At 36.6% G+C, this 17,313-nt stretch overlaps 1 protein-coding gene across 3 annotated transcripts in view; it reads right to left on the bottom strand.

Moving 5' to 3' along the window:
• LOC123647677 (ATP-binding cassette sub-family A member 13-like) overlaps positions 1–17,313 on the bottom strand; it is a 399,770-nt gene that overhangs the window by 31,879 nt on the left and 350,578 nt on the right. For all 3 annotated transcript variants that reach the window (XM_045565332.1, XM_045565334.1, XM_045565333.1), the window contains exons 50-51: positions 13,660–13,794; positions 8,785–8,888 (exon numbers count right to left, since the gene is read on the bottom strand). In XM_045565332.1, the coding sequence (XP_045421288.1) occupies positions 8,785–8,888; positions 13,660–13,794 (239 nt within the window). The remainder of the gene's footprint in view (positions 1–8,784; positions 8,889–13,659; positions 13,795–17,313) is intronic.

Genomic DNA, 17,313 nt, shown 5'->3' with positions numbered 1-17,313 from the left:
ATCAATCATCAGCTGCCCTCCTCTTCATTAGCAGTGAGTAATCTAATTCACTGTATTGCATGAATATGGAAATGTTTATGGAAATGAATATATACCTTTAATGTGAAACCAAATGAATAGTAAGATATAAAAGAGAAATTGCAGTGATATGTGGTCTTTCTGAGAACAGTCTGCAATAATTATATATTATATGAGAAATAAAAGCAATTTTTATTGTGACACCACTTTACCCAAACATGCAGACTGATGTCCTCATGACAGTAAACAAATGACAGCAAAATAAATACAGGAAAGGAGAGAGTTTCCAGAATTGGCAAAGCAAAATCATCATTTTAAGCAAAATCATGTACACATTATGATGAAGTAGATTCATCAAATTTAATTCATTTAAATGTAAAATTTTATTTCCTGAAGTGAAACAGAAGAAAGACAAAAAACTAAAAATAAAAATGAAAGAATCAGGGGTAGGATTTCTGGCTATGGTCAAGTGAAGAAATTGGCAAATTCTTTCCCTCAAAAGCAACTATAAATCTAGACAAAATTAACAAAAACAACAATTTATGAATTCTGAGAATTAACCAAATGCATACAGCAATCTAAGAAGCACTTACAGCTAACAAACTGCTAAGCTTAGGGTAAGAAGGATGGCAATCCGTGGCCTTCCAGCCGTGGGCTACTCCTGCCACTCTCCAGCTTAACCAACTCACAGTTACTAGCAAGACAAGGCAGGCATGAGCTCTGGCAGCTTCTCTGCCACAGCTGAAGCGGGTGCACCCCTGGGTAAAGTCCAGGCCCAGTGACATTGTTAATATACATGACTATCTTAGAGCCAAGCAAACAGGAAAGGCCAACTTTCCAGTATATGGCCAGAGGTGGCTTCTACTAGACTGAAATTTTGTGGTCATGGCATGTATATAGCCAACTGAGGCTGCAAGTACGTGCAGTAGAGACTGAAGAAGGCCAGGCCAGCCACAGACTCCTTGTCAGCCCAGAGGCTATCCACATGCATATAGGAGAGACACAAAAAGCCCCCAGTAAAACTGGGGAAACCCAAAAATGGCCTGAACTTTGAACATTCTCCACTATCCACACACAGGTCCTCAGAAGACAAAAATCTTGTTGGCCTGAAATAGTTGAGCATAACCTCTGCCCAGTCGCTGGCTGGCAACTAGCTTCTGTAAAAACAGGGGCAACATCTATGCAGCCAGGCCTAAAAATATGGGAACAAATTTTTATAAACAAACTGAGCAGAGTCATCAGTAGCCACTCATAGCAAGGGAAAGACTTTTCATGGACTTATTCTAGGCAAACACAAAATGAACAAATAAACATTAAAAAAGAGGAACAATTATCTAATATGTCCAGTTTTCATTAAAAAATTATAAGACCTGAAAAGAAAAAGGAAAGTGTGATCCATCATCAAGGATAAAAAGCAGTCAATAGAAATTGTTTCTAATTGTTTCTCAATGTTAGATTTAGCAGAAAAAATTCAATGCCATTATCATAAATATGTTTAAAGAATATATTTATAATATGTTCAAAGAATTAAAGGAAAGCATCTTTAAAAAATTAACGGAAAATATGAATACAAAAATCAACATAGACTCTGAAGAAGAATATGAGAGTTATAAAGCAAAGAAAGAAATCTTTCAGTAAAAAATATAATAAATGAAATGAAAATTCATAAGAGGGTTCACCATCAGATTTAAGGTGAAAGAGTCAGCAAACCTGAACATAAATCAATAAAGAATATTCAATACAAAAAGAGAGAAAAAAAAGATTGAAAAGAAATAAGCATGAATTCAGAAATTTATGCACTAACATCAGAGTTTCAACATACATGTAATGAAAGAACCAAAAGGAGGGGAGATACAGAACAAGCTAAAAAAAATATTTGAGTAAATAATGGCCAAAATTTTCTCAAATTTTTCACATGGACAAATAAACATCAGAAATGGCAATTATATGTGTGATTCCATTAATAGAACACTCTGCAGATATATTTTTCTCATATATTTTCTTATCTTCTTCTAAAGGTTTAAGATTGTACAAAGTGATTATAACATGTTATATTGAATTACTATGGTAATAAGAGTACAAAAAAGGAGGGAGGAAATGTAGCCATATTAGGGCAAAGTTACAATACTTTACTAAAATTAAGTTATCATTAATTTGATAAATTAAGATGCATACTGTAATCCCTAGACCATCCACTAAGAAAATATCTCAAAAAATGTATAGTTAAAATAGCAAAAACAGAAACTTTTAAATTATTTATTCAAAATATGAAAGGCTATCAAATAGAAACAGAGATAGAAAAAAACACAAGAGACATATCAAAAACAAATAGCAAAATAGTCAGTATAACTTCAGCATTAGTAATAATTATATTAAATGTAGAATGTTCCAAACAACTCATTAAAAGGCAGAGATTGGCAGACTGGATTTAAGAAAAAATCAAGACCCAACTACATGTCATCTACAGGAAACATTCCTTCTATTGAAAGACACAAACTGAAAGTAAAGGGATATGAAAAATATATACCATATGAACACTAAGAAAAAGACAGAGGCAGTGGTTATGTAATCAGGCAAAATAGACTTTAAGACAAAACATACTACTAGTGACAAAGAGGGACATTTCATGATGATAAGAAGGTCAAAATATGAGGAGGACAATAAATAATGCATATTCATCTAGCTGCACAGACTCAAAATACATGGAATAAAAACTGCACAATTTAAAGGAGGAAAATAATATAGACCTTTGGAACAGGAATGAGAATCCGGAGATGAAACCATCCACATATGGTAACCTAATCTTTGACAAAGCAGACAAAAATATACACTGGGGAAAAGAATCTCTTTTCAATAAATGGTGCTGGGAAAACTGGATAGCTACATGCAGAAGATTGAAACTGGATCCCCACCTCTCACCTCTCACAAAAATCAATTCAAGATGGATAACAGACTTAAACCTAAGGCATGAAACCTTAAGAATTCTAGAAGAAGATGTTGGGAAGACCCTTTCTGACATCGGCCTAGGCAAAGAATTTTTGAAGAAGACACCCAAAGCAATCACCACAGCAACAAAAATAAATAAATGGGATCTGATCAAATTAAAAAGCTTTTGCACAGCCAAGGAAACTATTGTTAGAGTGAATAGACAGCCTATAGAATGGGAGAAAATATTTGCTTTCTACACATCAGATAAAGCTCTGATAACAAGAATCTATCTAGAACTTAAAAAAAACAACAGAAAAAAATCAAACAACCCCATGAATAAATGGGCAAAGGAAATGAATAGAAACTTTTCAAAAGAAGACAGAATAATGGCCAGCAAACATATAAGAAAAAAATGCTCAACATCTCTAATCATTAGAGAAATGCAAATCAAAACCACAATGAGATATCACCTAACCCCAGTGAGATTGGCCTCTATCAAAAAATCCCAAAAGAACAAATGCTGGTGAGGATGTGGAGAGACAGGAACACTCCTACACTGCTGGTGGGACTGCAGATTGGTGCAACCTCTGTGGAAAAGAATCTGGAGATACCTCAAAGAGCTGAGAGTGGAAATACCATTAGATCCAGCAATAGCACTGTTGGGCATCTACCCAAAAGAGCAAAAGACATTCTGTAATAAAGACATCTGCACCCGAATGTTTATGGCAGCACAATTCACTATTGCAAGGATCTGGAAACAACCCAAGTGCCCATCAATTCATGAGTGGATTACTAAAATTTGGTATATGTTTACAATGGAATATTGTTCAATTATAAGAAATGACAGTGATCTAGCACAGCTTATATTTTCCTGGATTGAGCTTGAGCCCATTATCCACAGTGAGGTATCACAAGATCGAAGGAATAGTCTACATGTATACTCGCTGTCAAATTGGTACTAACTGATCAACACTATGGTGCTCATATGGTAGTAATATTCTCCACGGATTAGGGGGTTGGGGGGACAAACTCACAACTAAGGTTCACAGACACAGTGAGAATTGTAGAGCGGAAGGGTATGCCTCTAAACCTCACTTGGGTGAGGCAAAGTCATAACATGTAACCAGAAGATATCTGCACTTCAGTGTTTATTGAAGCATTATTCACAATGGCTAAATTATGGAATCAACTTAAGGGTTTATCAAGGGATGAATGGATAAAAATGATGTGGTATACGTACACAAAGGAATATTATTTAGCCATGAAGTAAAGGAAATTTTGTCATTTGCAGAAACATGGATAGATCTGGAGGACATTTTTTTAAGTGAAATAAACCAGGCACAGAAAGACAAATCTTTCATTTTCACGCTCAAATATGGGACCTAAAAAAAAAAATTGATCTCAAGGAAGTAGTGAATAGAATGGTGGCTACTAGAGATTGGTAAGGTGGTGGGAAGGGGTAATGAAGAGATGTTGGTGAAGGGATAATTCTGTTTAATAGAAGGAAGAAGTTCTGATGTTTACTGGTACAATGGGGCAACTGTAGTTGATGATAGTTTACTGTATTTCAGAATAGCTAGAAGTTTTCAAATGCTCCCAACATAAAGCAATGATGAATGTTTCAGGTAAAACTTGTCTCAGTTACCCTGATTTGATCATTGTATGTTGTGTGCTTGTTTCAAGATGTAACATGTAATCCATGAATATGTACAATTATTATGTATCAATAAAAAAATTAAAAAAATAACGGAGGAAAAGAAAATTTAACAGTAATATTTGAAAATTTCAATATCTTATTTTCAATAATTGATAGAACATCCAGGCAAAAATCTACAAGAATATAGAATATTTAACACTCTCAATCTAACTTGCCATATACACAATGTTCCGCCCAACTAGCACAGAACACATACTCCTTTCTAGCACTCATGGACAATTCTCTAGGTTAGACCACATGCTAAGGCAGGAATAGAAAACTAAAGCCCATGGGCCAAATCCAGTCTGTCACCTTTTTTTTTTGAGGGGGGAGCGGTGTAAATAAAGTTTTGTTGGAATATAACCATACTTATTCATTTACCTAATGCCTATGGTAGCTTTCACACTACAATAGCAGAGTTGAATAGTTGCAGTAGAGACCATATGACTTATGAAACCTGCATATATAACCATAATCAAGACAATACTATATTGGTGAGAGGATAGACATATATATCAATGAATAATAATTAGGATTCTAGAAATAAATCCATACAATTGTGTTCAATTGATTTCGGAAATAGTGTCATGACAATTCAATGAGGAAAGAACTTTTTCCAGAAATAGTGCTGAAACAGCTTGATATTCACATATATAAAAGTGAATTTAGACCCTTTTCTCATATTATACACAAAATTTTGCTCAAAATGGGTAAAAGACTTAAATAAAAGAGATAAAATTCCAAAATTTTTAGAAGAAAACATAGGAAAAAATCCTTATGACTTGATTTGAATTGAGTTCTTAGATGTGACATCAAAAGCACAAACCATATTAAAAAATGACAAATTACGGACAATATATGTAACCTGAACTTTTGTACCTTCATAATAAGCTGAAATAAAAAAAAAATGACAAATTATACCTAATCAAAATTTAAAATGTTCACATTTCTAAAGACACCGTTAATAAAACAGAAAGATGGTCATAGAATGAAAGAAAATATTTACAAACTATATATTCAACAAGGGACTTGTATCCAGAATATAAGAATATTCAGTATATAAAAAGAACTCTTACAATTTAAAAATAAGTAGATAAAAACACACAATTAAAAAATGGGGGATGCTTACAAAACTCAACACACTGTTACCATCCAATCCAGCAGTCACACTCCTTGGTATTTACCTAAAGGAACTGAAAAAATGTCCATACAAAAATCTGCACATGAATATTTAAACAGCTTTATTCAAAATTTTCAAAACTTGGAAGCAACCAAGATGTTCCTCAGTAGGTAAGTGAATAAATAAACTGTGGTACATCCAGATAATGGATTGTTATTCAGCACTAAAAATAAATAAACTATTAAGTCATAAGAAGATGTGGAGGAAACCAAGTGAAAAGAAGCCAATCTTAAAGGGTTACATAGTATATGACTCCAATTATATAGCATTTTAGAAAAAGTAAAACTATGGAAACAGTAAAAAGAAAAGTTTTTGCTAGGGGTGAGATGGGAGGGAGGGATAATTAGGTGGAACACAGGATTTTTAGGGCAGTAAAACTATTGTGTATGATTATATAATGATGGATACTTATTATATATTTGTCCAAATCCATAAAATGTCCAACACCAAAAGTAAACTCTAATAAAGTCAACAATGTATTTCGGGTAGTAATGATGTGTCAAGTGTGTGAGTTTAATAAATTTACCACTCTGATAAAGGACATTGATAATGGGGGAGGATATGTATGTGTAGGGGTTGCAGGGGACATGGAAACTTTTTGTACTTTCCTCTTGGTATTGCTGTGAACTCAAACTTCTAAAATAAATATAAAATATTTTTTAAAAATTATGGAAATATTTGAATAGAAATTTCACTAAAGAATAAATACAAACAGCCAACAAGCACATGAAAACACTCAACACCATTAGTCATTAGGAAAATGTGACTTAAAGTCCCACTTCACTAGAATGGCTACAATCAAAAAGACAGTGTGGACAAGGGTGTGGAGTAACTAGAAGCCTCATCATGGCCAGGAATATAAAATGATAAAGCCATGTTGGAAAATAGCTCTGCAGTTTCTTAAAGTGACAAACACAGCCCCAGCAATTAGACTGCTAGGAATCTTCCCAAGAAAAACAAAAACGTATATCTATAAAGACTTTATATAACTGTTCATATCATGTTATTCATAATAGTCAAACACTGGAAACAATCTAAATGTTCATCAACTGGTTAATGGATAAACAAAAGTGGTCCAGCCATATAATGGGATACTGATCAGCAGTGAAAAGGAGCAAACTAGTGATCTGATATATGCTACAACATAGGCGGACTTCAAAAATTATGATAAGTGAAAGAAGTCAGACACAAAAACTTCTTATTGCATGATTCTATTAACACGAAATATCTATATAAAGAAAATTTGTACAGACTGAAAGCAGATCAATGTTTTCTTAGGACAGGGGTTTTGAATGGAGGCTTTACTGAAAACAGGCATGAGAAAATTTGGGGGATGATAGAAATGTTCTAAAGCTCCCTTATGGTGACATTTGCACAAGTCTACACTTTTAATAAAAAATCACAGAACTCTACATTTGGGTGGTTAAATTATATGGCAGGCAAATTATACTTCAAAAAAGTTATTCAAAAAAATCAATGTTTAGTCTGGCAGTGAAAATTTGGAAATGTTGGGCAATATAGGCAAACCTATCAGTGAATGAATATAAGAGGTTACAAAAAAGAGCTCAGAGATAGAAAATTAAAAAGAAAAGTCTACTTGAACATGAAGCAATGTATGATGTGTATGAATGGCTGATTCCTTTACAATAGGTTGGCTTTACAGGCTTGGATCTTCAAGGTAGCCCCCAATACGTTATTAGAAATGTCTGTAAGTCATTAGCAGTCTCCTGAGATCCCCTAAGAGATCTCACATTTCAGATGATACGGCAACTTTATATTTCACTTCTAGTAACAAGGGCTGGGTTACTAACTCAAGCACAGACTTAATGATTTACTAACTGTTGGGAGACACTCCTTCATGGGTCCTTCATATTCCTACAAATCTTGCCATGAATCTCCAGAATGCTAGGCCCTGACTACACTTTACTTGGGCCATTTCTCAAAGTTGTGTTGGCAGTGAATAACCTTGGAGGAAGAGGTGACATCTCTTCCCAAACCAAGAGCCGGTTTGTTTATCAGTCATATAAAGTGGAGGGTTCACTAGGTTGGGGGCTCCTCTCCTGTGTGTGAAGGAATCCATCTACACCCACCTGTGTTACTCCCATGGGAACTGGGGCTCAGGGAACCAATCAGACCCTGCTGACACTCTGGCTACTGCTTTTGCTTTGAGTAATAAAGTCTTTCATCTCTGACCCAGAACTCTTGTGTCCTCTGTCAGCAACCATGAAACTATGAAAAGCTAAATTTGTTAGCCTGTAAGAAGAATGAAATCTCAGGTTCTTGAAAGTTTTTGACATTATATTCACCATCTATTTTACTTAAGCATAGGGAAAGAACAAGTCTAAACCTGAAAGCCTGATCTCCATTACATCATCAGGATTATTATCAGCCAAATCTTGTTACTCATCCTCCATAAATATTTTTATGAAATCTATATTTGTATGGTTGTGTGGCCTATTACAGTGTATTGTAAATTTAAAAAGAAGCCAATGGTTTTGAAACCTAATTATAAAATTAATTCCATGATGAAGAAAAATTAGACCATATTCAGTAACCTGTTAAGCCTTTAGTTCAACTAATTCTACCTGCTTGGATAAGAGGCCTTGGGTAGAAAGGATCTGAAAGACCCTTTAGGAAGACTTGAGTGAGGAAGTCTAGCACTCACCCTTGAGCAGCAGCAATGCACTAGGCAAGGGTATGGCCTTTGAACACAAACTACTAGGTTCAAATTCTAGCTTTGCTACTTGCTTGCTGTGTAATTTTGTTTATGTTACTTAATCTCTCTCTGCTTCAGTCTTCCAATCTATACAATGGGGACTAACAACCATATCACCATTATAATGTTGTAAAGGTGAAGGAATGTCTGTGTGTAGAACGGTGCCTAGCCCTGAATGCACTCCTTCACTTTTGACTGCTACTCCATCTTGCTGAGAAAATGGCCACAAGAGGCAGCTTGGCTCACCTGTGTGAGGTCAGCACTGCAGCACAGCCTTCCCGAACCTCCTTCACTATTGTTTGCCACAGGTACCGCTTAGAGCAGGGATCCATCCCAGAGCTTGGCTCATCCTGAAGGAAAGAAAACACACAGTAATGGGCATTTGGAAAAAACACATAGGAATATGTACAACAACATGTGAGGCCAAACCCTGGCTGAGAGAAAATCTCTGCTGTGCCTCTAACAGGCATTTTCCATCGGCTTTGTTTCACTCGCTTCAACAAAGTCAGTATGACGAGAGAAAGTAAGAGTTTAAAGAGTGAATGCCTGCTTACCCACCCATGTAGGATGCTGCCCAAGGCCCACTTCTTTCTTACCCACCAAAAAATGTTACAACTAAAAAATAAATTCATGGGATACAAAGTCAACATACAAATATAGTTGTGTTTCTATATACTAACAATGAATTTGTCTGGAAAAGAAATTTAAAACAATCCCATTTACAACAGCATCCAAAAAAAGTACTTAGGAATAATTTTAACCAAGGAGGTGAAATATCTGTACACTGAAATCTATAAAATGTTGATTAAAGAAATTGAAGATACAAATAAATGGAAAGACATTTGTGTACATGAATTAGAAGAATTAGTATTTTCAAGATGTCCATATTGCCTAAAGCAATCTATAGATTCAATGCAATCCTTATCAAAATTCTATTAGCATTTTTCACAGAAATAGAAAAAAATAAGATTCTGAAATTTGTATAGAACTACAAGAGGTCATAAATAGCTAAAGAAATACTGAACAAGAGAAACATAGCTGGAAGGCTTCTTACTTGCTGATTTCAAATTACATTTCTAAGCTATTGTAATCAAAATAGTATGATACTGGCATAAAAACAGATATAGACCAATGGAAAAGAATAGAGAGCCCAGAAATAAACTCACACACATATAATCACCTAATCTTTGATAAAGGTACTCAGAATATAAAATGGAAAAAGCTACTCTCCTCAAAAAATAGTTTTATGAAAACTGGATATCCACATGCAAAAAAATAAAATTGTATCCTTATCTTACACCACACAAAAAAAATCAACTGAAAATGGATTAAAGACTTAAATATAAGATGGGAAACCTTAAAACTTTTTGAAGAAAACAGTAAAATTCCTTGATATTCAACTTGGCAATGATTTCTTGGATAGGATACTCAAAGCACAGAAAACAAAAGCAAAAATAAACAAGTGAGACTATTTCAAACTAACAAAGTTTCTACACAGCAGAGGAAAAAATTCACCAAAAAGGCAAACCACAGAATGAGAGAAAATATTTGCAAACCATATATCCAATAGGACTTACATCCAAAATATATAAGGAATTCGTACCACTGAGTAGCAAAACCCCAAACAACCCAATCTTAAAAATGGGCAAAGGACTTGAATAGATATTTCTTAAAAGAAGACACTCAAATCACCAACAGGTATATGAAAAGGTGCCACCATTATTAATCATCAGGTAAATGCAAATCAAAACCACAATGAGATATCACTTTGTACATGTTAGAATGGCTAGTATCAAAAGGACAGAAAATAAGTGCTGGTAAGGACGTGGAGAACAGGGAACACTTGTACACTGTTGTTGGAATGTGAAGCCATTATGGAAAACAGTATGGAAGCTCCTCTAAAAATTAAAAAATGCTACCATACGATCCGGCAATCTCACTTCTGGGTATATATTTAAAGGAAACAAAATCATGATCTGGAAAAGATGTCTGCACTCCCATGTTCATTGCAGCATTATTTATAATAGCCAAGATATGGAAACAACCTAAGTGTCCCTCAGCAGATAAATGGATAAAGAAAATGTGTGTGTGTGCATATGTATATATGTATAAATATATAATAGAATATTATTCATCCTTAAAAAGAAGGGAATTCTGCCATTTTCAGCAATATGGATGAACCCGGAGGACATTATGCTAAGGAAAACAACAAACCAGACATGGAAAGACAAATAGTTTTTGATCTCATATGTGAAATCTAAAAAGTCAAACTCATAGAAACAGAGTAGGAAGGTATTTACCAGGGGCCAGGTGTGGGGAAACGGGGAGATGTTGGTCAAGAGTTCAAACTTTCAGTTGTGCAGGATGAATAAGTTCTGGAGACCTAATATACAGCACGGGGACTGCTATTTTGTCCTCTCCAAAATTCATGTTGAAATTTAATCCCCAGTTCAACAGTATTCAGAGGTATGGCCTTTGGGAGATGATTGAGTCATGAGGGATCCACTCTTGTGAATGAGATTAAGTGCCCTTGTAAGAGGGCCTGACAAAGGGAATTTGTCCCTTTTTGTCCTTACACGGCAGAAAGCATTCTTCCCTCTGGAGGACACACAGTTTAAGGCATCATCTTGGAAGCAGAGACAGGACCCTCACCAGACACCTAAACCTGCCGGTGTACTGATCTTGGGCTTCCCAGACTCCAAAACTGTGAGAATAAATTTGTGCTCTTTATAAATTACCCAGTCAGTGATATCCTGTTATATACCAGCACAACAGACTAAGAGAGGGACTATAGTTAACAGTGCTGTATTATATACTTGAAATTTCCAAAGAGGATAGATATTAAGTGTTCTCACCACACACAGGAAAAAAAATGGAAATCATGTGAGGTTATCAATGCATTAATTAGCGTGTGCTAATCATTTCACAATGTATATGTATATCAAAACATATTGCATTTTAAAAATCTATATAATATTTATTTGTCAGTTATACCTCAATAAAATTGGGGGGAAAAACATTGAGATGTATCAAGTTGGTTCCCCTTCGTGATCTGGTTAGGTAAGGCACCCTTGATGTTTTTAAAATGAATTTTCAGCCTCCGAAAAATTTCAGAATGATATCCCCTAGGAAGACATATGACAGCAGGAAAAAGCTTCATTTATTTAGTAACATCAAATAAATTGATATTTCTTGGAACCTGAAGCTTTCTCCTTCAATAAACAACAAAGCATTTCTTATTTGAACCACTTTTGAGAGAACTCTTGCCAAAGTACATGATGTATTTCCGTGCTTTTTGCAGTCAGGGAGTACTAAACACATATTTCTTAAGAGCTTAGGGTCATAAGCTTCCCTAAGGAAAGAAACAGAAGGGAAATAACAGTGGGGGAGGGGAAGGCACAGAACTGGAAAATAAATGTCTGGTCTTTTCTGAAAATCAAGTGATGTATGTGCACTAGTTATAAAAATAGATAACTAAAAGGTGTGATCATGCATTATTCAGTATGAGAGTTAGATGTGTAAGTTTACATTTTCCTGATTCCTGCCTTGATGTCTGCTCTGAGAGCCACTTCCAGTCTCTCTGTGAACCTCAAAGGATCTGCAATGCGTCTCTTTAACGTGATGCTCTGAACAGTCACCACCGTCACAGTCACTAGTGGTTACTGTGGTTTACCATGTGCAGGCCCCAGGACTCTGTGCTTAATGTGGATGGATTTGTTTACTGCTTTCTGTGGCTCCACGGGACAGACGCTCTCGTCAGGACCACTTTCAGACAAGGAGGCAGCAAGCACAGAGCATGCACGGCTGCATTCTGGAGAGGCAGAATCTGAACCTGGTCAGTCAGAGTCCAGAGTCCCCCGTTGACCACCACGCCACAGCCCTGGGCATCCGAGGGGAGCTGAAAGCCAGGATGTATCGTAGAAGAACACGTGAGGGTCTGCAGCGAGGGGGGCCGTGGGTCCAGAGCAGAGGCCCCTTCATCAGACTGAGGAGATGCCCTGTGAAAGGCCGGGCGTGGGGAAATTCTGCAGAAGGTAATGAACGCCCACGTCTTACCAACTCCTCCACACAGCCCTGCCTCACTCATCTTGAAAGGACAATGTAGTTTGTAAAATGCACAATTGTGTAAATGGTAGTTTTTATTATCAGGTTTCAGAATATGCAATAGTCCCTGATTTGGGACATAGCAAAAGGCAAACTTACAGTAAGTAAAAAGAATATTCCAATAAGTCTCCAGGAGACAACCGGCAAACTATGGAGCCACTTTCCGGCACAGACCTTCTGAATCCCCATTTGCTTCGCCACTGAAAGGCTGCTTTCATTTGATGAGCACAGACAAAAAAAGAGAATCTGCTTTGTTTCCCATACTTTCTGATGCCTCTTAGGCTTTCTACCAGTGTGAAGCCCTGGGGTACACTCTAGTGATTAGAATCTGGTCTATGTATGGCATGGAACAATAGCCTTTATTTACCGTTTGAATGGCATTACTTACAGTTATAGGTATTTTTGAAATGCAAAACAATTGGCTCTATTTCTTGACAACTGTCACCTCCAATCAATGCTGTGATCCAGCCGAATTGAGTTAACTGCAGTTCCCAGATAGATTACAGACCAGCTTGTCTCAGGCCACCCTCTTGCTGGAATCCCCTCTCTACCCTCCGTTCCATGTCCATCCTCAGCCCCAACATCCATCCTCAGAACTCACCACGGTTGGTGCCACTACTGCTATGGTAAACATATATCTGCAGACAGAAAAAGACCTGGAAGCAATATGCTAGAGGAAAAACGTAATTTGTTTTCAGATTACAGGTGAATTCTAATGTTCTTTTTATATAGTGTTTTAATGTTAAAATTTTATTGAATTTTTAACTTGACAAATATAAGTGAATCTATCAAAAATATAAATGTTTTATTTCTGTAAAATTCCAGTGATATTTTACATTCTGTTTGGGAAATGCTGACTTAGGCAAAAGAGTTCATTAGTTCATAGAACCAGCATTGTTACTTCTGAAGTCACTTCCTGAAAAGAACTCTGATAGGTTAAAATAAGTTTAAAAATACACACACAATGTGTACCTTATCCCAAGACACTGGCATATTACTGATGCTACCACTACTCACCAACAAAAGAATGTCAGGTTTCCCCACCAGGGCCAGGGCTGTGGAGAGTTTCCGCTTGGTTCCCCCGCTGTAGGTGGCCACAGGCTTATCCGCGTGGGCTTGGAGGTGTAAGCGCCTCACCAGGTCTCCAGCAACCTGGAAGAGAGGAAGTGCCCACAAGCACCTGTCACCAGAGTGCCCACCAGACAGGGGGGCTCAGCCCTGACTCCTGCACGGTCCTCCACTACCCCTGCCCACCCCTCACACAACAGCAAGTGCATCTCCTGGGACATCGCCCTTCACGAGACAGGAAGTAATTGAGAATGGGCAGGTGGGCGTCTCCTCTGTGCCTGGAGACCAAGTGATGGTGAGAATGCCGGGGTCAGGAGCTCAGGGGAGGAGGGTGGGGAGAAAGGAAGGCTCCAGGCTGGACCCCGGTGAATATCCAACTTAAGGTGAGCAGAGGAGGGTGAGCCAAAAAGAAGACTGAGAAGGAACTGACTGGGAATGAAACCAGTAAAGAGAAGGGACAAAACTTCAAGGGAGGAAAGAATTAAAGGAGAGAATTTTCAATATTAAAACAGGAAAAGAAATTGATACTGAGGAGCCACTGTCAGAGTTTGCACACTCAGAGTTCGGTTTATAAACTAGTGGTGGGGAGAGACTGGGGAAATGTTTCTTATTCACACCTGCTGGAGACCATTTTATCAAATCCCGGGACGGTGACTGCTTTCACCAAACCTCCCCCTCTCGGCCACGGAAATTCTGACTCCTCCCAGGTGCCTGGTGCTCACGGCCCCTTTATTCTTCCCAACCCTTCAACCAGCCAGCTTTCCACACATGCTCGGAGGCCCCGCCTATTTCCACATCTCTCCTCAGCAGAAATAATTGTCACCTCTTCTGTGTATTTTGTGTGTCTATAGAACATTTTTATTTAGCATTTCCCAATGTAATTTGCACCACACTATATTTTCTCTGTTTCCGGTTCTGTCTCCTGTGCTGGATTTGGCTCCTCTTGGGGCCCAAGTTAAGCAACTTCTTTGTTTCCAACTCTGCATGATTTAAAAATTTTGCAGTTTTATTTAACCCTTGTGACCACAGAGGTTTTCATGTAGGTTCATTTTTAAGAGAACATCATACAGCCAAACTGACCAAGATCAGACCTTAATTCAAATTTAGGAGAAGACGGAAAAACTTATAGCATTATGAAGATGAGTTAATAATTGTGTGTCCTAAATAAGTAAATCAAATATAGCTTTAAACTAATGCATGTACTTTTTTGATAAGTGCATAAAAATTAGGATTATAATAATAATGATGATGAAGTGTTAAGGACCTCTAAAAATATTGATAGTAATTATGCCTCCCAACACAAACTTTCAAAGAAATTTTTCTATCACTTTATTTGTACAGCCTCAAAATAAATTAAAAATGAACTAAAAGGCTCAAGAACTAAAAGACTCAAGAACTGTTCTGTGGTCGAATAATATAATTCAAAGAAATGCAGATTCACGAAGCTGACATCTTGAAATTCCAGCTATCTACTGAAGAAAATCATATCAAGGCCAGTAGTTTGTTCTTACTGAAAATAGCAAAGTCTTTTTTTTTTTCAAGATTGTTTTGTATGAATCATCCTTTTTCCTGGCTCCATTCAGTTCAATTATTTCAATCAACATAAATTGAATAAAATGTCATTTAAATAAATAAAAAATATTTAAACAAGACATTTTTATTCAAAACAAGCAAACACACAAATATTAATAGAAGTGCCGTGTAAATAAAGCAATACAATGCGTGGCATTGCAGGAATTAAAGATATGATAGAAGTAGTATGTACATTGATCCAAATTACCCCAAGAGAGGAAATACTAAGAAGTGTGAGACCAACCAGTCCCTGATGAAGAGTCACAAGAAAGACAAAGGAAGAGGAGCCACATGTCCACGTAAAAGAAAAGGAACCTTGAAAACATATTAGACACTTTTAGGAAGCTTTGTCTCTTGGAAAAAGCAAATAGAGTAATTCCTTACTTAACATCGTCAATAGATTCTTGGAAACTGCAACTTCAAGCAAATCGATGTATTAACAAAATCAATTTTACCATAGGCTGGTTGTTATAAACAAGACTTAGGTTCCTAGGGCATATTTCTGGTCACAAAAACATCATCAAACTTCTAAATAAAGACCAAAACACTTTTAATATTAAACACTGAAATAAATGTGAATTATACATACATTGAAGAAAGATTAATAAAAACAGGATAGTTATTTGCCCAGTTATTCCAGTTCAGGGTCATGGGTGGCCAGAGCCTATCCTGGCAGCTCAGGGCACAGGGCAGGAACCCAGCCCGGATAACACACCACCTCATCGCAGGGCACTCTCTCATACCCCCACACTCACTCAACCCAGGCAATTCAAACATGCCAATGAACTAATGGGCACAACTTTGGGACATGGGCAGGAAACTGAAGTAACGAGAGAAAACTCACACAGAACTGGGGAGAAAGTGCAAACTCCACACAGATAGTAGCCCTGGTGGGGAATCGATTTTATTTTTCTCATCATTGTTATAATGAAACTATGTTGAACTAAATGACATTATTCAAAGACCTGCTGTACTAATAGCAGTGAAGCTGGTAAAAATGCCAAATTAGGAAAATGATGTTTTTTGTTATTTTTGCATTCATAAAAAATTACAGAAAAAAATGAAAATATGTGTGTATGCATGTGTATGTATTAGAAAGAAATTTTTATTTTACTCTCATTCATTTTATTCATAGATTAGCAATACATAAATGAAAGCTGACAGACAAATGATATAAAAAATAATAATATAAGCACCTGGTTCTGTAGAAATATACCCCAGAATGATAAGAGTTTTGAATAAATTTGCCAAACTATTATTGCATATTTTTTATGAAATCAGGAAACATATGTCAGGTTTTCCCAATTTCACAAAAGGTTAAAATGTTTCAGCTGGCAAATCCTGGGTTGGTTAACCATAGGAAAGATTCCAGAATATATAGGAACAACTGTATCAGTTTGATCCAATGCTTTCTGAATGTCATCTTGTCAGAAGATAACTGAAAGTAACCTAATAAGAAGTATTTCACTGTAGTCTTTTCTGCACTCAGCACCACCATCAAAGTAATGAGAAACGCAATGGCTTTGCAATCATGCCGGTGAATTACTGCCAAAACCCCAAAGTGTCATAAGTTAACAGAATCTCTAAGCAATTTGGTATTTTTCTCCCATAAAGCTCTTGAAGCACTTAAGACAAGAGATTGGAATTCATTTGTTTTTATATCACTAGTGCTTAATCATATTTGGCACATAGTAGGACTTTTATAAATATTACTGGAGCCAAAATAAATTGCTCAGAGATTCACACATGCATCTGTTGGATTCCAAAGCCAACGTTTTTTCACTAGCACACAGGATGGCCATGTCAAAATTTTCTGTAAGATTAAAGACAAAAATGAGTAATCAAGTAGGAAAAAGGAGCCAAGGATTTCAGAAAGAAATGACTTTTTTTCTCATGCTCCCTGTGATAATGACCTCCTGGCCACGTTCTTCCTATCTTAGAACTTCTAGCTCCTTCTAGCAAAGTTTTGTGAATGGGAGAAAACTTAAAGATGAAAGTCATGTCTATAGAGAAGCTGATACGAAACAAGAC

Source organism: Lemur catta, chromosome 11 (genome assembly GCF_020740605.2).
Source record: "Lemur catta isolate mLemCat1 chromosome 11, mLemCat1.pri, whole genome shotgun sequence".
In the NCBI taxonomy this organism is placed as follows: domain Eukaryota; kingdom Metazoa; phylum Chordata; class Mammalia; order Primates; family Lemuridae; genus Lemur; species Lemur catta.
This window is presented reverse-complemented; position numbering and strand designations above follow the sequence as displayed.